The sequence below is a fragment of the Galeopterus variegatus genome, unplaced genomic scaffold, assembly GCF_000696425.1.
Source record: "Galeopterus variegatus unplaced genomic scaffold, G_variegatus-3.0.2 Scaffold89, whole genome shotgun sequence".
NCBI lineage: Eukaryota > Metazoa > Chordata > Mammalia > Dermoptera > Cynocephalidae > Galeopterus > Galeopterus variegatus.
The window spans coordinates 273,469-295,674 of NW_007726200.1; the positions used below are offsets into that span (position 1 = coordinate 273,469).

Sequence of the window (22,206 nt, forward strand, 5' to 3'; positions counted from 1 at the left end):
CATAGCTATAATGCCTAGTATATTTTTAGAGACTCACTTTGTCCTGTCAGTATTATGCTCTTTAAAAAAAATTAATAACTGTTTAGTTTCTATTCACTGAGGCCTCTCCAGTGTACTACAATACCTATGGCTAAGTATATTATAAGTAGAATTCACAATGCTTTTAATTTGTGCACTGTAAGCTTTTAAAAACTGAATAACAAATCTACCCGTGTTTCCTAGTAGAAACTGTCCACGTGCATACCACAGAATGTTAAAATAATGTGCTTTTTACTAAATAGCTTTTTGACTTGGTAATGAACAATATGTTGTTTTTCCCCGAGAAGTAGTTCTAGGACTTTGGTTCTGAAGATTATATTTTGTTTTATATGTTTTCAGACTGCTGTTTTTAGGTTTACAGTGATTGTACATTAAGCATTAGTATGTCTAAAACAATGGTTTAACTATAGCCAAATTATAACCATACCTTTCCTCTACACTCAAAGTCCTATAAACAGCATGTGATCATATTGCTTCTAGAATTTATGATTGTTTTCTTCCAAAAGGAAGCTAAATTTAGCCTAGTAATTCTACATGCTCCCAAGGAAACAATGCCTGCTGTGATTTCTAGAATAAATGAATCCGGACCACAGTTCCCTTACTTGACTAACTGAGAAAGTTTAAATATCAACCTAGTCATTAACCACAGATATTAAACCACATTAAACAACCAGCAAGGGGTTGAGAAAGAAATTTGCTGTGTTTCTTATTTTATTGCTGACTGAGTCTAACTTAGTTGCTGTATCAACCTTAATACAGAACATTGTTCTCTAAAATTACTCGTTCATGGCTTGAGTTCTAAAATTAGACTATGTGGAGTCATGTCCAACTGCACAATGCATCTTTATGTGAAGCTAGCTAGAGTTTTTGTTTTTGCTCCGTGTAGAAATTCCAGTTGGGAAGCTTTATTTCTGATGGTTTAACTGGTATAGTTCTTTCAGATTTTTCCTCTTTGTTTCTAATGACAACTGAACCGCTCTCACCTTGAACGTGTTTTGGCAGATACACCTCTCACAATGAAGGCCCCCGCTGTGCTTGCACCTGGCATCCTTGTCTTCCTGTTTACCTTGGTGCAGAGAAGCAATGGGGAGTGTAAAGAGGCGCTAGTGAAGTCCGAGATGAATGTGAACATGAAATACCTTCTTCCCAACTTCACTGCAGAAACACCCATCCAGAATGTCGTTCTCCATGAGCATCACATTTACCTCGGGGCAATTAACTACATTTATGTTTTAAATGACAAAGACCTTCAGAAGGTTGCTGAGTACAAGACTGGGCCTGTGCTGGAACACCCAGATTGTTTCCCATGTCAGGACTGCAGCAGTAAAGCCAATTTATCAGGTGGCGTTTGGAAAGATAACATCAACATGGCTCTGCTTGTTGACACATACTATGATGACCAACTCATTAGCTGTGGCAGTGTCAACAGAGGGACCTGCCAGCGACATGTCCTTCCACCCGATAACACTGCTGACATCCAGTCTGAGGTTCACTGCATGTTCTCCCCACAGGCGGATGAAGAGTCCAGCCAGTGTCCTGACTGTGTGGTGAGTGCCCTGGGATCCAAAGTCCTCCTGTCTGAAAAGGACAGGTTCATCAACTTCTTTGTGGGCAATACCATAAATTCGTCTTACCTTCCAGGTCACTCACTGCATTCGATATCAGTGAGAAGATTAAAGGAAACACAAGATGGTTTTAAGTTTTTGACAGACCAGTCCTATATTGATGTTTTACCTGAATTCCGAGATTCTTACCCTATTAAGTATATCCATGCCTTTGAAAGCAACCATTTTATTTACTTTTTGACGGTCCAAAGGGAAACTCTAGATGCTCAGACTTTTCATACCAGAATAATCAGGTTCTGTTCTGTAGACTCTGGATTGCATTCATACATGGAAATGCCTCTGGAATGTATTCTCACGGAAAAGAGAAGAAAGAGATCCACACGGGAAGAAGTGTTTAATATCCTCCAAGCTGCATATGTCAGTAAGCCTGGGGCCCATCTTGCTAAGCAAATAGGAGCCAGCCTGAATGATGACATTCTCTACGGGGTGTTCGCACAAAGCAAGCCAGATTCTGCTGAACCAATGAATCGATCTGCTGTCTGTGCATTCCCTATCAAATATGTCAATGAATTCTTCAACAAGATCGTCAACAAAAACAAAGTGAGATGTCTCCAGCATTTTTATGGACCCAATCATGAGCACTGTTTTAACAGGGTAAGTCACATAGGTTCCCCATTTACAAATTATGAGGGGTAAATCAGAATAGGTATCAGTCTAGAAAAGAATATCAAGGGTTTTTTTGTGCTCAGTAAATGATCTTTATCCAAAATATTTGCAGATTCTTTCCAAGAAGATTTAGAAGTTGAATCTTCATTTACAATTAAAATCATATCTTAAAAAGTTAATATAACTGAAAGAAAAAATATTTTTACAGTTTGGATTTCTGTGTTTGCAACCCTTCAGATTATGTTATTTCTCATATAAACATTATTATTAAATGTTACACAGATTTTAACACAACAGCAATTCCTGAAAAACACAATTATTGAGATTTCTGTGTAGGCTTTGCAACATTTAGAAGATGCTCAAGTTTACAGGTTTTAAGGGATTTTTCAAATTTGTGGCTTTTGAAGGATTTTTTTCTTATGAGATCCCATTCTCTCACTTATATATAAATGATTAATCTATATTCTTGGTGTTACTTAATGAGACTTAACATAAAAAAAACTCTTATCAGCACCGCACTCTCCCGAGTGAGCCACAGGCCGGCCCAAAAAAACTCTTCTGAAATGTTGGCAAATAAAACATTTTTACATGAGTTAATATACTTATCTAAATAACCTGAAAATGTAGAAAGGAAATGTTTCCTCCAAAATCCATCCTTTGGATCTTGACTTTAATCATGGATTTTGTTCTTGAGTATACCTGTGTCTACTTAGTTCTAGTTTGGTACTTTTCCTGGTTGATGTTTGATATTTATAAACATAAATATTTTTATAGTGATTGTTTGTACTTATATGAAGTGGAATTTTCAAAGGAGGTGTTAGGGAAATTCTTGGTGCTTTGATTTCAATGTAGCGAAAGCTACCAGTTACACCCAGAAGATTTATCCTGCTAGTCACTTGAGCACCTGGTGTCAGAGGAAGAGCACCAAAAGGAGTTCATTGTGGCCTTGGGCCTTCTTGTATTGGACCCATATTTGGACATATGGACCTGGCTATGCCTCCTAACACAATGACCACTGGTAATCATAATTGAATGAACAAATAATATAGCTTTCTCTAAAGATAGTTTGACTTTGGAAAGATATGTCTCGCGCTAGCAGTTTTCAGTCTAAGAAATAAAGGTTGTAATTGCAATCAGGAAAAACATTAAATATGTCCTAGATAAGAGAAAGTATATAATTTACTGAAAGTACCAAGGGCATATGAATTCAGAGACATTTGATTGACTTTTGCTGAAATATCTGGGATCCTCCCCTAGATGGAAACTCCAGTTAACTTTTTTATGAAGCTAGGAAAATACTTCTAAGAAAGTCGATTCATCTTTTGGTGACCTAAAGAGAAAACCTCCCTCCTCTGCCCTCCAAAGTCTATGAATATACATAATGTACATATATACATTTATATATATTTCAACTAAGACTTATTTCCCTCTGCCTACCTTTAATATATGTTGTAAACTCTGTAAGAAGCAATGAAATTCCTCATGAGGCTGCCCCTTTTCTTCATTAGGAAATACAAAAGAATGAAAGGAAACAAAAGAACATTCAGAAACCTAGAATTAGGAAATAAAAGTGTAATATTAACAGCATTACAGAGAAAATACTTTTTTTGCATCAGTAAGTTGCTTCAGAAATGCAAGTTTGAAAACAGTCCATTAGGAATTCCTCCAAGGCTTCTGGAGCACATGACTTTGCTATTTAAATCATATTCTGTTAAAAATTAGAAAGAGACTTTACGTTCATATCTCACTTGTTATTTTGTACATTTCAGAACCCAGATTTTAAAGTACTTATCAATTCTAGAAATTCTCACATTTCTGAACTTTATCCTACCCCTTTGACGTTTTTAGTGTTTCAAGGGGAACAAAGAGGTGGGATTATCCAATGAAATTCAGGTCAGTTTTATCGTCCGAGAAAAATGCCCAAAATGCACTAGCCACACCTGAAACCATTATCACTCCCATCACAAAAATTCTTGTGGGAAACAAGATGGAACTTGCCAACGTAGTCTTCTTACAAGGGAAGCCAGCTTTTGCACTGAGCGAATTCCATAGAAACGAATACCTTCAAACCTCCTCTATTTATTTGCCTGTTTATCTTTTCTGGTTACTAAAGATCAAAATTCTTCTGAGACTGAGACTGCACACATTCTCTGTCCTCATATGCCCGGTTCACAGAAAGACCTCAGATCATTCCAATAATCAGCATATAATCATGTCCCAGCCTTATCTGAAAATGAAAGCACCTAGAGCCATTCATCACAGAAAAACAAAATGTTTTACAGGATCAAACCTATTTAGAAAGACTCTAAGCAATTAAGATGACTCCATTTTGTCTTGGCAAATTTACTTGGCAAGGTATTAGGTAACCCTTTGGATAATTTCTTTGGACTGAGTTTTTATTTTGGCATAAAGTTTGGTGAATAGGCACACATACTGTAGTTTTGTTATCAATATCTTTATTATATTTATGGAGCAACTCTTGTGTGCTCTGTGGGCAAGGTTAAGAAAGCTACAGCAGTAGCTTTCCACTTAGGCTTCTGGCCAGTCCTCAGTGTGTGGACACAGCCACAAGAGGAGCATTCTCTCCCTCCCTGAGCTCCCTGACATGTGCAAAAAAATGATTCTATCACAGGATCAAATAATGAAAGCGCCATGAAAGGGCCTTTTACATTCAAGGGGTCTAGCAGGTGTATCAGACTTGACTTGCTTATTTATGATCACATATTATGTTGCTTTTCCCATTCTCACATTTCATGAAATGCATCTATGCAAAGTCTTCACATGCATCTTCTTATATTGATGACATCACGAAAGCCCTCTTTTGAGTTATCTGATAATTTCCACAGTACATTATCTTCACCTGTAAGCAATATGTGCTTCAAAACCCTTTGTCTCCACATATGATGCTGTTTCTGGAAACTTATTCCACAGGTACCCATTCATGGAATACTAGTATTGTTGATTGTATCAGTTATTCGATAAGAATATATTCTTGGACTTCACAGTATAGCTATTTTTTATGCTGCTTTTGAAAGTGACTCTTGAAGTTTGTTTACTTCTAACACTGACAACTATGAGATTATACACCCACAAATAATTACTAAATCTGCCTTAAGTATCTTTACCACCTTTTTAACCCACTTATCTGTCATCTCAATAAGCATCCTAAATTAGTATTGATTAAAGTTGTAGGCTAATGCATATTCCCTAAACAGCACATTATTATTCAAATACAGTAATTGAGAAAATGCCCCATAACATGGAGACTTTGTAAAGACAAATTTGGGGAGAAAAAAAACCCTCACCTTCTACTTGGGGATAAACAGTTAAAAACTTCAGTTAATTTGCTTAAAATCACCTGGAATCTCCAGCAGTCTTATATGAGGGATTAGAATGACAATTCCAGGAAAAAACTAGAATCAGTACCTATTGGCCCAATCTCCTACAAATGGGAATCAGTTCTGAATAAGGGAATCCTTTTTAACTCCCCAAATCAGAAAAGATCCTGTTCCTTAAATTACAGTACATTTACTAAGAGAAGTGGGATAGTACATTCTGGAAAATTTTGTAATCAAAGTTGAAATGTAAAAAAGAGCTCTTGAAATAGTTTTCACCTACCCAGAAAATACAATTACCACATTACACTCTTTTTCTTACAGTCCAGTTATCAAAGTTTTGCTCCATATGTAAGTATTTGAAAGAATAAAAGTAGACTTGTAGCAAATATTGTCACCAACATCATGGTCATCTTAATGACCAATGACGGATTAACTGAGGGGGCAAATCATGATATTTGGTGCCAGACACACCTGTGTGGAAGTCCTGGTTGACTACATGCCGGCTGTGTGACTTCTGCCACATTACTAACTTTCTGGATCCTGGGCCTCATTTGTAACATGCAGATACAATACCTACTTGCAGGGTTTTGTGAAAATCTGGGATAATGTATATAAAGTACCTGGCACGATAAGATGACCGTAAATTTAGCTCTTTGGGATATAGCATGGCCTAATGGAAAGAGACCAAAGTCAGAGATCCAGGTTCAAATCTAAACCCCACCATTTTCCACACAGATGGCCATGAGAGCATTCTTTAAACTCTGAATCCATCTTCCTCCATGCAGGACTATTGTGTGGACAAGTGCAGTAATGTCTGTACAATGTCCTAACTTAGTCTTTGGCACATAAGAAATAGCAGCTATTGTTATAAGGACCACTTGTGTAAAGAAAGCCTAATTTGGGTGATGGCATTGTTTTCTAGAAGAGGCACATTCTGGTCTTTCACTTCCCTTCCTACCCATTAAAAGTGACCTTCATCATGCTTAATTTGTGTAGTCCCTCTTGAGATTTAATAACTTAAAAAAAAAAAAAAAACATGAGGTGAGGAGTGGTGGTGTTTTGAGGGGGGAGAGGGTGGGGAGAAAGACAATTGAATCAAAATTGTACTATAGTCAAGCTAGAAGGCATAAGTTGTGCTTTTTTCTTTGACTTTCAATTCTAACTCCCCATGGCACTCTAAGATACTGTACTTACGTACTTTAAGTCATACTTTGCACTGAAGAATTTGCAGATAATGCAGTTTTAGAAAAAGTCAATCTCGTAGGTTGTTTGTATCAAGCTTCCTTGTTTTTAAATATAATTTAGAGTCAAATTCAGAGAGTAGCCAACAGCTTCCCAAAATAAAGGAAACTTAAGGTAGTAATTTTCCATCTCCGTTTCAAAGAGTGCCAAAGTTAAAGGGTCACCACTCAGAGCCATCAAAGGAAGAAAAGCAAAGTGATTACAACAATTTTGAATGAGAATAAAAATCAAAACAAGATGCAAATAAGGAATAATAGGTGCAGGCAGAAAAATAAACATACGGTGATGTTTCTTTATTGCTATTGTAAAGATGACAGATGAGTAAAATTGAATTACGTTTAAGTTGTAATGGAAGAAAATAATTGCAGCCTTCCATCAGGAAACCACAAGGACCATTATTGATCTGTCATCCTCAGGGCATGTCTTGCAGTATTTAATAAAATAAACAAAGATATATAACTCTTTATAGGCCATATATCTATAATCTCCCACACCATTTGAACCATGAATGTGGAGTTGGTGTTACAATAACATCCATGTAATTATACTGGTTTGGCATGCCTTATTTAAACAATCTAGCACTCTCAAGAGAATGTATTTTGTATTAGGGATGAAAAATGTGAAGTCAGATTACAGTTTTTTACTTCCTGTGCTCATAAATAAGAGAATGTTATCCTATATGAAAAAATGTTATTGAGGATTCTTTATTCTTGATATTAGACAGTCCTCCAAACCTAAACATTAAATATCTTGGCCATACGCCAAATGTAATAGCTACCACAGCAAAATCTTGCAAGGAAATAAATCCTTGAGGTATAAGGATTCCACATACTTACAAAAGAAGAAGAAAAAAAACTAAGTAAAAATTCATTAATTTTACACCTGATTCCTTTTCCTTCTGTTAACTCTATTCTATCCCAGGTTCAGGGAGTCCCGGCTTCCTAACTTACTTGAATATCCCATGCTACCCATCCCATGAAAAGTGGCATGTTGCATTATTTTATTAAAAGAAATTTAAAATGAGTTTCCTTCCAAAATTTTGTCACACTCTCTGAGATCACTGGGCACGCCCTGGGGGTGTTAAGAAACATATTACAGAGTGAGCCATTAAAACCTTTTGCCTCTTTCCCTTCCTCCTGCTAACTCCTCTTAAACTGTTCTGTGGCTCATGCCCAGGTCCTCCCAAGGAAAGATGAAAAAGCAAAGGCATGACGTTTTTATAAGCTAACAGAAGAGAACACCACTGAAATTGTCACCAAAAACCTAGGTAGGCTTTAACTGTGGATTTTTTTAATTCATGGTGTGATTGATAGTATCTCCCACTTGTGTGGGTAATTAAGAGTTGTCACTTGCATTTTGAATTAATTCTTCATTCTTTTTACTGTCTTTTAAAGCAGGTGGTATGACCTGTGCTTTATTTAAGTAGTTGACTTCTACATGGAGATTCATTTTGTAATACTGATGTCACAAAAAATCAGGAGATCATGCAAGAAGAAATACATCTTAAAGTTTTTGCAAAGCCCAAATGATAATAAAACTTTGAGGCTACAGCTCTTAAACGTGATGTTTTCATTGCCGTACTACATGATTAGGGATTTCTGGAAGCATGTGGGATTCTGCATTTTGATAAGGATATTAACCTCCCTGAGTAAAAATGGATTTTTTTCCTCAGAATATTATTTCAAATTTGGGGTGTTACAACCCTTATTTCAGAGTTGTAGCTTATCAGTGGCCACCCCGCCCATCTTATCTCCTCACTCGAATGAGAAAAATGAGGATCTGTCAGAATTTGGATAGAAGACCCACCAGGAACTTCTGCTGTTGCTTATTCATGGATTGGCACAGATACTGATTCGGTGGGCACACAAAGTCCAGAATGACTCAGTGCCCAGATATGTACCCTAGGTCACATCTCCAGTGTCCAGGGAGGATTGTGAAGTGCTGGTTTATCAGAGAAATGAAACCAAGGGCTCAGCTATACTTAAGTCATTAAAACTCCCTTGATTTTTTTTTTTTTTTAATAGTGACTGTGGTAAGTGATTCTAGGATCCTGGATACATTCCATTCTGCTAATTATATATTTTCTCTAACTAAAATGTTCTAGGCAGATTCATTTGCATGTGAATTACTTGCTGAGCAGTGTTGACTTCCTATTCTAAAAGTCTCGTTCTGCCTAGGGGAAGCAGTTTACTGCACTTTGCCCCAGACCTAGGCTAACATTGGAACAGGTGAAGTGTGTCTATTCATATACACTTCAAAAATATTCTCTGGCTTTCAACAAGAAGAAAGAAAAATGTCTAATAAATGTATGCTAGTGGAGGGTAAAGATTTGTTTTAACCACTCTTGATGTTCAGAAATGAAGGAAAATGATTTATGAATATTGTAACTATAAAAAAAAATACATTCTGAATTCAGACTAAAGTTTGACTTCAGTTGTCTTATTTCGGTAAATTACCAAAATATTCATCCATCAGAAGATGTTAAAATGGTAGATGATACTTCAAATCGTGCCCTAGGTAAAAGGGGTAAATTAAGGTCAGTTTTAATTTGTAAAACATTCTTTTCTAGAGCTAGTTTTATGAAAACTAAGTTTGCTGAGTTGTCATCTCAGAATATATAGATTATTCATGTTTAGCTAGAATTTGTGTCTGCATACCAGAAAAGTATAAACCTGTATGATATTAAATTTTCTAATGGCATTTTAAATTTAAAATGTTCGATTAACACTTGCATCTAGCAACCAGTCTACTAACTAAACTATAGGTGAAGCAGTGCTCAGGAAATGGGGAAAATGCAAAGATTAAATTGGTCTGTTAGCTTTGAGTGAATCAATAGTATTTAGTGCTAATGCACTGAGCAGATTACAGGCACTAATGCAATGGCAGTCAATAGCAAAAACAAATATCTCTAAAAATTATCTTGACAATAAGATGTGCAATATTTTCCATTTATTTTGAGCTAATTACATTGCGTGCTTGTTCTTTCATCTTATTAGTTTAAGCCAAGTGCTAGAAGCCTGACCATTTTATTTAAGCATAAAATGACCAAAAACTTGTAATCATTGTTTTCAGCAAGAGACAGAGGAAAGGATTTATTCATGCAACTGAAATTAAACAGATATTTATTGAGTACCTAACCCTGTTGGTATAACTCTAGTGAACAAGCTAGACATGGTATTTGTCTTTACAAAGCAGACAGACTAGTGGAGATGATGGTAAACAATCAAGCATACCAATAAACAAATATATCATGATAATTTATGAAATATGCTGTGAGGGAAATGAACAACTATGAATGCCAAGGAGAAGGAATATCTAAATTTGGTAGTTTAATTACAGAAGGCTGTCCTGAGGAGGTGAAAATTCACTTTTGCATAAAGCTGAAAATTTTAGAAAAAGCAATATGCCTTTAGTACATTGCCAAATATATAGCCAGTATTTAATAAACTAATAACATTACCTATTTCATACACTTTGTATCTTAACTACAAGCTGCTGCTTCTTAGTATGAAGAAGATAATGTGCCGATTTCTAGACGCTAAGGGCACAATTTAGGTCATGGTCCCTCTCCCTGCCTCTCATAGCCTGTCGCCTTAGTCGGCTTCCTTGAAAACAGATATTTCTTATATCAGGCCAAATTGTTTCTTCTTAATCTCCCTCTTCTGTTTCCCGTGGTCAATACTTGAGACCCTATTTAGCAGAAGAACATGTTTCTTGGGTATGGAGGGGATTGTCCCGTTGCCAATAAGTCTTATGACAAAGAGAATCATACAAATCTGAGAACACACAAAACAAGCTCTTTTAAAACTATCAAACTGTAAACGTTAATAGAACTCCAGGGAATGTGATGCTGAGGTGGCCCAAGTCACATTGTCTTTCCACATCTGTGTACTGTACTTTGCACAATCACATCCATTTTTAGACCACTTCCTTCTTGTGAGAATCATGTGGCATAGAGGCCCAATTGAGAGGCAGGAGCTTCCGGGCCTCACAAGGACGTCATGCGCACCTACTGACATTGCATGCACCCCAGTTAGTGCCATCTTTCTATTGTTCTCATTCATAGGCAAGTTTCTTCCTCTTTAGCTACAGAGGCATTTTGCCTTTCCATTTCATTTTAATCATGTTTTCCTTTGTATATTTAATCATGCAAATACCTAAATAATTTTAAGGTCTTAGAGGGCAGGCACTTTGTCATGCTTTTTTATCCCTAAGCATATGCTTTGCAGATCACAGACAATAAACAGTATTTATTTTATTGAATAAAAAATGTCTTCCAAAAGAAATCTAGGTATTTGCACAGTAAACAGAAACCATCTGAATTGCTGAAGTGTTTGGGTAAAAGTTCTCAGTAAAACCTACAAATGTATTTTTATGGCTGGATTGTAAACAGCATCATTTTTGTCATTTCCATAAACCATGAAGATTTGAAATGCAGGTGGAAAAATACATATGAGGAATCGAAAGAAATATTCACCTTTCTCTGTGTTCACTTTGTTCACTTTCATTTGGCCAAAAAAGAAGTGGTGTTTGCCAAGGGAATACGAGGCATTTAATCTTCAGGGCTTATTCCTGTGCCTATAAGTCAGAGAGGTCACCGGCTTGCCTCTTCCTGAAGGCTGTAATTACAAGCAGAGGACTATTTATTTTCCAGTAAGGTGACGAGAATCTTAGTGTAAGAGATTGTTTATAAGGGACAGTGTGTGTAGGGGTTATACAAAACCTCAGTAGAGATAATAGGAAAGCTAGACTATTTTTCTTCATACATCCAGTAATATAAGAAGGTCCAAGACTCTGGAAATGTTTTGAAGTACAATAATAGAGGTGAATATGAGGACAAATTAGGTGATCCTGGGGTCTAAGGAACTGAATTAAATGAATAAAGAAGAGGAATTTATAATAGGATATAATATATCTGATGATTCATGAAATGTAAACTTATTTGTGGCTCCAACATCATGGTAAACAAGAACCAGTAGATGTATTAGTGAAAGTAATTGAGAAGTATTCTAATTTGAAAAACACCGGTTTTATTGGATTTATCCAGAGCCAGTGTGGAAAAAAATGAGCAATGTGTCTTACTGTCAATCAAACTCACCCTCATTTTCAGAATAGTTATAGGAGAGATATTGATTCCAAGTAGAATTGAGCATACAAAACACAAGATCAGTGGTGTTACTGGCCCAATATTAAGCATATTAGTATGATGAATAATATAGAAGGGATAGGTTAACAGTAGCAGGTAAGACATGGAACTAATGTTGAAAGGTCAAAGTACAGGTTTGTGGCATATACAGAAAGGATTAAAATATATGCCTACTTTTTAAAATGATATCAAATTATGGTAAATTTTAACAATAATTCTGGTATTTTCTGTCTAGGTACTTTTTAGAATCAAAGGCTTATGAAAACGTGAGGTTTTTAGGCTGCATATATGGCATGATGGTACAATAATTATCCCGTGTCTCCTCTCCTATCTCCATTTGTTTCTAGTAGATTCTACACAGGAAAACATGTTCAACTCAGTATTGAAAATTCACAATTATAGATTACAGAAAAAAATATACACCAGGATTTCACTACACCTAACAAAAGAAAGTTCCCTATGTAAGGAAAAAAGAATAAACCCTCCAAATTACCTGGGATTCAGGGTTACCGTGGTGTAGACTGTATGCTATTGGGTATCTTATGACCCTGTTGATAACAATCCAATTGAATACATATGAACTCATGATAAAAGAAGGATTATGAAATATCTGGAAAGTAAACACCTAAATTTTCATAAGTAAATATTTATTTAGTATTTGTGTGAGCTTTAGATATTAAAGCTTTCCCTGCATTCCCATGGGCCTTGGAACCAGCTGTTATAACTTCTGGTGCCTTATTTAATATTCTGTATGCTGGGAGTTTGGGAACTAGTTATGAAACAGTCAAATTTTCTATATTCTCTGCCAATATGTAATAAAATCTCTCTTCCAGCGAATGGTGGGCAATTATTTTAATAATGACATTGGCATAGCTTCATTTTACCTTTCTTGCTATTAGCAAGGCTTTCATTTTATGCTCTGAACTATGGGTAAATCACAAATTAAACTGAACTATTGTGTTTAATGCTCTGTTTCCTTCTAAGCTTTTTTTGTCTATCATCCTCAACCCGGTTCCCCGGGGGGCTCAGGAAACCCTCAGCTGGGATTAAGTAATAGTTTACACAGCCTCTCATTCATTAACCCAGGTTGACATCCTCATTCTTGCACCCCAGCCATATTTAAGACTTTCTTAAGCACCTTATCCAGCTGTTAGTTTGTGTACAACTAACAACATCCATTTAATCAAGAAACTTAATATTCCTAAGGAATTATTCAGCCTTTTTAAGTCTTCTCCATGGGCACAATCTAATTGTCTCCTTCTGTGCCTTCTGCAAAATAAAATCTGGTTTTATCCATAGTAAATACAAAGTTTTAAAATCTTTCCTTCTCTTTTTCTACAAATACACAAAGCAGAAACAGGGAATTGTTATGTTATCATTTCAAACAGGCTTTTTTTAATGTATTGAATATGATGCCAGTAAGATAAAACTAGATCTCCCTAGCTTCGTCCTCACCTCTCCAACCAATCTGTCTCCAGAGTGCTGCTAGAGTAAGTCATCTTTCTTACGAGCAAACTCATTTGTGTAGCTGCATCCTTTAAAATAATTCTAGGGATCCCCAGTGGTTCCCATAAAATCTACACTGCTTAGTGTGATATTCAAGGAGTTTCTTACCTTGGCCCTGGCTGTTTCCTGGTCCTCCAGCACACCCAGTGATGTGCTGGTAAATGTTTAACTCTGTGGGGAGGGGCAGTAGAAGCCCCAGGTTTGTAGTGTTTGCCAACTGCTGTGGTGTAAAACCCCCCACCAAGCCAATTTCAAGCTACTACTGGAGCAGTTTTTGTCACTGAACAAAAATTAGAAAGAGGCATTATGCACGGTTGGCTCCATGAGCTGCTACAAGACGGCTCAGGCACACCTCTGCCCCCTGCCCTGCCCTCGACCTGTCGTTCTCGTAGGTCCCAGAATCCATGAGTCTCCCTCACAGCCCCCTCTTAACATATACTGCTTGGTCTGCCTCAGATTCCCTTTAGCACTCTAGTTAACGCTTTTTCTTTATTCTTTAAAACTCCACTCAGGCATTTCCTTCCCCAGGAAATCTTCTCTAGCCTTCCCCCCACTCAATACTCTGGAGTGACTGCCTTTCCTGAGTTCTCCAGTGGCACGCTTTGCTTCTTTCTACCATATCTCTTACCTTACTCGGGAGCAGTATGGTCACCAGTTGCGTCGTTAGTGCCTTGCAGATATGGACTCTGGCTTTTGTCTCCATATCCCCAGCACCTAACACAGTAGCTTGAACAAAATACATATTTATCTAATGAGCAAACAATTATGACAAAGCTCCATATTTCAAATAATGACATATGATGCTTATTAGTGAAAACAACTTTTTAGATAAAGCAGTTTTTCAGTCTGTCCCCCAAATCTCTAGTAACTAATTTATAGAATCGGGAAGTTTCTGAGTATTAAGTTAGCACTGGAGAAAAACTGGAAAGTTCCACTCACCATTACCTATGCCCTTTCCTTACGCGCGCGCACGCACACACACACACACACACACACACACACAACCTCCTCCATCTGCCAGTGTGGAGTGAAGATGGATCAAAGAAAGAGAAAAGTGAAAGGAGGAGAAAGATGAAGATAGGGAGGGTGGGTAGACAGGAATTCCAGACTTTGTACTTAACTGAAATTGGGAAAACAATTAAAAGCATTAGAAGGAGAAAGAGGGAATACTTCTCTGCCCCTTAAGGCTTTCGCCGGTAAGTGTTTCAACAGAGTTAACAGAGCTCGCCCTTTATTACTGTCTGTGAGAGGGACTCTAGGCAACACCTTCCGGTGGGCATTGCTTGAGCAGAGGTACCAGCGGAGGTGTCCTCCCTTGAAGTTTGCATTTAGAATCCACAGATTTTCACTGTTGTCCACCCGTCTATGATTTCTGGTTGAAAATGATTTATGGGTTAAGGAAAAGAAGTTATGGGGAAGGGTCTTTTTCAGTACTACCTTTCTGAGGCCATAGGACTGTTCTCCACAGTGGGACCACTTCATAGACACCACGTACATGCTTGGTACAGAGACCAACTTTGCTGAGCTTGGCCTTGGTACAGAAGAGAAGAGAACTGGGTAAGGGCCTCCGGGACCTTGGCCACTGAAAAGGGTTGCCCATAGGTGGAGGTTTTTGATAAGCAGTTCCAATGAGAAACAAGGGGAGAAAATAAGTAAGAGTCTCACTCCACAGAGGTAAGATGGAAAGGAGGGATGAGAGGCAATGACAGCTGGATAGAATACAGTGATGGACTCAAACGACATGTTGGGGACAATCGAAGGACTCTCATTTCATCCATCTTTCACCTCTCCTGGCCCTCCACTAAGACATTTATCAGCCTATTTCTATTGAGCGTGACACTGTTAGGCACGTAAACAGACCACAGCTCTTATCACCTCCGGGAAGAACTACTTCTGTCTAATTGGTTAGTGCAGGGTAATTGGTGTTGTGTCTTCTGAATATCTCTTCTACTTCTATGAGTAAGTACATTAAACTGTAGTTTCTGTTAAGTAGAGACTCACAGAAAACCTCTTTACACTCAGCACTAAAATCTGCCTCACTGGGAACAATTTTCTTTGTGAATCATGCTGTCACTCCTGGCTGTGATTGAAGTGTAATATGAAGGCTGCTAACTGGAACCACATGGACTCAGTCTGTGTTAGGTCTGACTCACCTTAGAAATGATAATAACGAAGCAGAAGTTTTAACACTCAGAATTCCAAAGCCCATGTCATTATAGAATTCTGAGTCTTTTGAATCCTGGTGATATCTTGTGAAAAGAGTGGATATATATTTATTTCATTTATGGCTAAATGCATTTGTACAGGTGTATATAAATCCATACACACATATGCATAGAATATATATTCTGCTCCAAGTATTTCTCCCTTCCCTCTTCACTAATCCAACCTCTGTCATGACCTGGTTCCTCTTTGACCTCTGCCACGAGCCTCCTCCAGCTGTTCAGCCCTAACTGACCTTAATCCTTTTCCTAGTCTTATAGCATGTACTGCCTGTACAATGTTTTCACCTGTCAACTGAGTTCTTTGTACAGTAGTCCCCCCTTATCCGTGGTTTTGCTTTCCACGGTTTCAGTTACCTGTAGTCAATCACAGTCCAAAAATATTAAATGGAAAATTCCAAAAATAAACAATATATAAGTTTCAAGTTGCACACTGTTCTGAGTAGCATGATGAAGTCTTGCACCTATCCTGCCCAGGACATGAATCATTTCCTTGTCTAGCAGATCCTCACTACATATATCTCACCCTTTATATATAGAATTCAGTACTGTCTGCGATTTCAGGCACCCACTGGGGGCCTTGGACCATACCCCCTGAGGATATGGGGGATACTGGACTTCGCATTGTTGTGAGCTGCTTTGCATGCCGGTCTCTTGTCCCCCGACATGCGTAGTGCCTTCAGGCTGGACCACAGGTAGAAGCATTTACTGGGGTTGGCAAACTGGCCTGTTTTTATTCACCCAGCAAGTTAAGAATGGTTTTTACATTTTTAAGGGGTTAAACACACACACACACACACACACACACGCCACAGAGACCCAATGGTCCTCAAATACTAACATATTTGCTATCTAGCCCTTTACCAAAAGAAAAATAAATATGCTCCAACCCCTGCTTCAGACTATAATGATATAATAGTGGACAGATAAGAGGTCCACAAATTCTGGAGAACCATGGATGACCTTACTTACGAGCTATAAGTAATTCTATTCAATAGGTATGAGTGTTTCCATTTTACAGATGAAGAAATTGAGGTTTGTCAATCTAAGTAAGTAGAATTTTAGACTGTGTCCTTATAGGCATTATGAGGAATTGCTAGACCAACAACAGTAGTAATTATAATAATTGTAACTGTTTAAGTTGCACAAGGGCAGGGAATTCAGTCTTTTATTTGCTGCCATATCCTGCCAGCTCTTAGAACAGTGTCTGTCACATGGTATGGTTTTATGTTTGTCTCCTAGAGCTGCCGTAAGAAATTACCATAAACTTGGTGGCTTAAAACAGCAGGAATTTATTTGCCCACAGTTCTGAGGCCTCAAAATCAAGGTGTTGGCAGGGCCGTGCTCCCTCTGGAGGCTGCAGGGAAGAATCCTGCCCCACCTCCTGCAGTTCTGGTGTCCCAGGCGTTCCTCAGGCTGTGGCAGCATCACTCCAGTCTCTTCCTCCATCTTCACATGGCCATCTTTCTTACGTGTCTCTCTGCAGACTCTCTTCTTCTTATAAGGACAGCAGTCATTAGACGTAGGGCCCACATTAAATCCAGGATGATTTTATCCCAAGATCCTTAACTAATTATATGTCAAAGAGCCTATTTCTAAACAAGGTTGGTCACATTTTGACGTTCCAGGTGGACATGAGTTTTGGGGGCATAGTATTCAACCTGCTACATACAGGTTTCCATAAATATTTTTGAATGATTAAATGAATGAAGGAAGTGAACATTTAAGATGTTCCTGGCACTGGATTCATTTAATTTAAACCTCAAAACAATTCTATTATATAGGTACTTGTATGTGTTTTTCTACTTTCCAAGTGAAGAAGTGAAGCTTAGAGATCTAGGTATCCTAAGTTGGCACAGCTAGTAAGGGCAGGGCCACTCTTGACCCACGCTCTTCTCCCCTAGGCTAATATGATTACTATAGGATGTACTGGGAAGGTGTTTGGGGAGCGTTACGCTAATAAGTTACAGATGTGAGCTTGAGGAAGGAGATTCTGGAATCAAGGAAATTAGATTGTAGGAGACCAAGTATGATATTTCCTTTAATTCAATAGACAAATTTGTAAGAATCAATAAGTGGATATGAGTGATAAAGGGAAGGAAGACTTGAAGATGGCTGAGACCTTAAATTTAAGGAGAAGGTGGTTGGTGATGCCACTTGGAAATAGGAAACTGAAAGAGGGAATCAACTCAGAAAGAAAAATGATGAGTTTGAATGTCATCAATGGCATATTCAAAGATAGCCTGCAGGCAGTTGCAGAGACAGGGCTGGGCCTCAGAAGAGACTGCTGCTGGGTGTGTATAGTTAGGTCATGACCACGAGGCTGTGAGGGCAGAGCGCTGCAGCATGCACCACCTCGTGAATCACCAGCGTCAACCAGCGTCGAGCCTGCAGGGACTGGCCAGATGCCTGCTTCTGCTGCGTCCATGGCAGGCTGAGGCTGTGCACAGCCAAACAGGATGCCCTTTCCTCCCACCTAGAGACGAATCAACCCTTCTTTAACTCTGCACCCCAGCATTGCTCCCCTGCTAGAACTCCAGCTGAGGTCTCAGGTTGTCACAAACCCTGTGGCTATTGAAGCCATCAGGCAAGTTGACTTCATCAAGGGGGTTTGTGGAAGCAGAAATAGTTAGGAAGCATCTTTCTTTTAAACTGTGCACTGAGCACATCAGACTGAGTCCTCTTCGTGACACAAAACAACATGATCAGGGTTTGACAACATCACCCTCAGGGTCTGGCCTTGCAGTTAAGGACCATGAAGAGGAGGGCCTGCCCTGCCAGAGACCTGACACTCCTGCATTTTATAGAGAATCCTCTACCTGCAGTCTCCTTAATAAAGAGAAGAGGACACATGAATGAAAGTGAGGAAAGTAAACTAATTCCTGAAATTAAAGCAATTGCATTTTTAGCCAACTACCTGTAAAGCTCTAGGCAAAGAGGGAGATTCTGTTTTGAAATAGGCTTTCCCAGAAAAGCATTACTATATGTACCTATAATTTGTACAAAGTATGGTTATAAATAAAGTTTATGTTAAAATGCTTCTGGTAATTTAGTTATGGTCAAGGAGGGAAGAGAACTGGTAGGAAGTGAACTGGCAAAGATTTTACAAGATAGTGCATTTTAAAAATCTGTCTGCAAGACTGATTTACATTATCTATAGAAGAGCTAAATTCGTCTATAGATCAATTAAAAGAAGCACTATTTTAAATATATCACATCCTTAATTATACTAAATTAGATATAATTGCACATTCACTGCATACATCATAATGTTAATTAGGGGAAACATTTTGAATCAAATATATTGAGGTATATAGCACTTCAATTTTATTTTTATAAAAAAAGGCTGTATGTCTGAGTCAGGTAAAATATCTGGCAAGTACTCATGTAAAGGTAAAGAAAGACTAAATTAAAGCATTACATCAAGGCTTACCAATTATAGAGTAATTCCTATTATGTAACTATGACAGTATTTAAGACTTTGGGTTAAGGAAGCAAGTTTGTAACAAGCTTTTAGAAAAATTAAACAGTGTTTACCATTGGTTCTCAGAGTCATAATTATTTTAGAAGAGGATAAACCTTGAAATAAGCCAGCAGAAAGAGAAATAGCGTATGTTCTCACTCATAAGTGTGAGCTAAAAAAATAAACATATAAATAAAAGAAAGAAAGAAAAATACAACAATCACAATAATACGTTGAACTTTCAGAAGGAGAACTGAGGTTACTAGAAGTGGGAAAAGGGGTGGGGGAAGGGAAGAATTGGTAAAGGGCAACGAATAGCAATGACATTGTATATTGTTGAATATAATAATTGTTCTGATTTGAGCATCACATATTGCACACAAGTATTGATATTCAACTCTGTACTCTACAAATATGTACAATGAACTATGTTACAATTTAAAAAGAGAAAAATCACACACAAAAAAGAAAAACTCAATTGCTTTTAAAAACTTCTTACAGAATCCAGAATTTTTTTAAAACTTCTTGTAGAATCCAAAATCTTATAGAATTTATTTAGATTTGGGGGCAGCCTATGGTGGTTGGAGGACAGTGATTATTTACTCGTTTGGTAACCTAAACATCCCAAGCAATGATGCATTCTGACAGCAGGATGATAGCAGTTTGGTGTCTTCAAGCCCAGGGGAAGCTTTGGGAAGCCACCCATGGAACTGGAAGAGAACTTTGAAGTCAGTTCACTCAATCCCTCCCTTTACAAACAAGGAGCCTGCAACCTAGGTTGGTGGTGAAGACCCTGGAGCCAGATGGCCTAGGTTTAATCCTGGCCCTGCACTGCTGGTCATGTGACCACTCAGTGCCTCGGTTTCCTTCTAGGCTTGTTGTTATGAGATGCAGTGAATTAATATTTATAAAGTACCTTGAACAATGTCTGATAAATTGTAAACACTAGGAGCAAATGTTTGTTAAATAAATAAAATAAAACTGAGACCCAGTGAAATCCAATGATTTGCCTAAGGTCATGCAACTCATCAAAGACTGGCTGGGGTAGACCCAGTCCGTCGCACAGGCTCATCTTTTCCACCAAATCCTGGGGCCGTCCTTAGTGTGGGTTTGCCTCAGAAATACTTTAGGAGCCTATAAGTAAGAAGCATGATACAGTGTAAGGAATATAGGACTTGAAATCTACAACTAGGATTCACGCACCGTATATTGGCTTAACTCTCTGAACATCAGTTTCTTTATAGAATTATGATGATCATAACAAACCCAAGTCACCGACTTGTTGAGAGGATCAAATGAGATAATGTACTTTGAAAACCATAATCTGCTATGCAAATGTTATTTAACATTATTATTGTGAGCTAAGAAATGTCGAGAATGTTTTAAAACTGCTTAGGCATATAAGAAGTTGGGGTGGGAGAAGTTCTTAGGCTCTCTTCACTTCCTCATCTCCCATTTATTCTTTGTTTTCTTTTAAAATTTATTTTTAGTACAATACATTCATATATACAAAAGAATTATATAGTATATATGCACACACCTATTTATATATGTATGTTTTGTGCATGTGTGTGTATATATGTTTTACTTATATATTAATATACATTTGTTTTATTTTTCATATCTCTCATTTCATATATATACATATGAAAAATGAAACAATTACTCATGTCTCTACCACCAGGCTTAAAAAAGAGAACATTACCAAGACCCTTGAAGTCTTCTGTGTGGCCCATCCCAGTAAAATCCCTCCCCCTCCCAAAAAAGCAGGTAAATGATTGTGAATTTGCCTATAGTTGCATGTGCATATGCCTAAACAATATATTGGAAGGGTGTATGGGTTTTTTTCTAATTTCTTTTCCCTCTTGACTCAGATATCTTAGCTACATGATATGTTCCTGCACCTTATATGACCCACCTTATTCTTTGCCACTATCTCCCCTCCTACACCAAAGAAAACATATTATCTCTTACATTCAAAGACCCCACGAAGAGAGATTTTAGAAAAGAGCCAGGCTTCAGGTTTACCTGAGCAAGGAATGGTGTCAATGACAAGTGGAAAGTGGAGCATCGGCTGCCAAAGCAATGCAAGAATCCAAGAAGGGAAAGGGTCTGTGCCAGGACAGCCACTCAGATTCATCTGGTGTCATAGATGGTCACCTGACCTTATGCCTTAATGAGGAAAAGTCTAAAAAGGTAAACCAAGGCAAGTTTGAATGCTAAGAAGTTTTGTACACAAAGAAGTCCCTACAGGCCTTTAGGAAGCAACTAAGGTTTTGAAGAAGAGAATGACGGCTGATGACTGCCTCAAAGGAAAAGAGATTGGAGACCGACCAGAAGGCCAGTGAGGAAACACCTAGCCTGGGCTGGGCATACAGGTGTGGCTGGAAGGGCTGCACAGGAGCAACAATAGAGATAGGGTTTAGCAGGACTTAACAACTAGTTATATGTGGGAAATACTAGAGAAAGAGGAGTTGGAGATGACTGAAATTTCAAAGTTACCTGAATGCAAGCCTGGTCATGTTAATTAACCAAAATAGGTAATGAGGAGAGCTAGAATTGAGAGCCAAGCTGAGCAGCACAGCCCAAAATGCCAGAGATTATCTCTCTGCTGTTATCCAGAAAATAATGATTAATTCCATCCTTAAAATGAGGGACTAGAGTAAGATAATCTTGAAGGCCCTTCCCATTTCTATAATTGTGCAATACTCAGAATGTTGCCCAGAATGGTAAACAGTAGCAAAAGAAAGTCATGAGCTTAAGAATCATAGAGAACTGTATTCTGATGCCTGTTCCAATGTGACCTGGACACTGTGACCGAGCCCTTGTCTTTCCCTGAGTCTTCTCATCCTTGAAACTGTGTGGACAACCTCATACGGCTGCTGTGAGTCTTGTGCGTGAAAATGCCCAACTCAGTGCCTGGCACATTGTGGGTGCAGAGTAAAGATTGATTTCCTCCCTCCCTTCCTTCTTCCTCCCTTTGTTGCTAAAGGGAGAGAGTCCACCTGGCTCACTCGTG

The 22,206-nt window shown here is 38.1% G+C and overlaps 1 protein-coding gene across 1 annotated transcript in view; it reads left to right on the forward strand.

Annotated features, from left to right (window-relative positions):
* MET (MET proto-oncogene, receptor tyrosine kinase) overlaps positions 1-22,206 on the forward strand; it is a 111,159-nt gene that overhangs the window by 28,036 nt on the left and 60,917 nt on the right. Inside the window, exon 2 of the mRNA XM_008580997.1 lies at positions 1,042-2,258. Coding sequence (XP_008579219.1) covers positions 1,056-2,258 — 1,203 coding nt within the window. The 5' untranslated portion in view covers positions 1,042-1,055. The remainder of the gene's footprint in view (positions 1-1,041; positions 2,259-22,206) is intronic.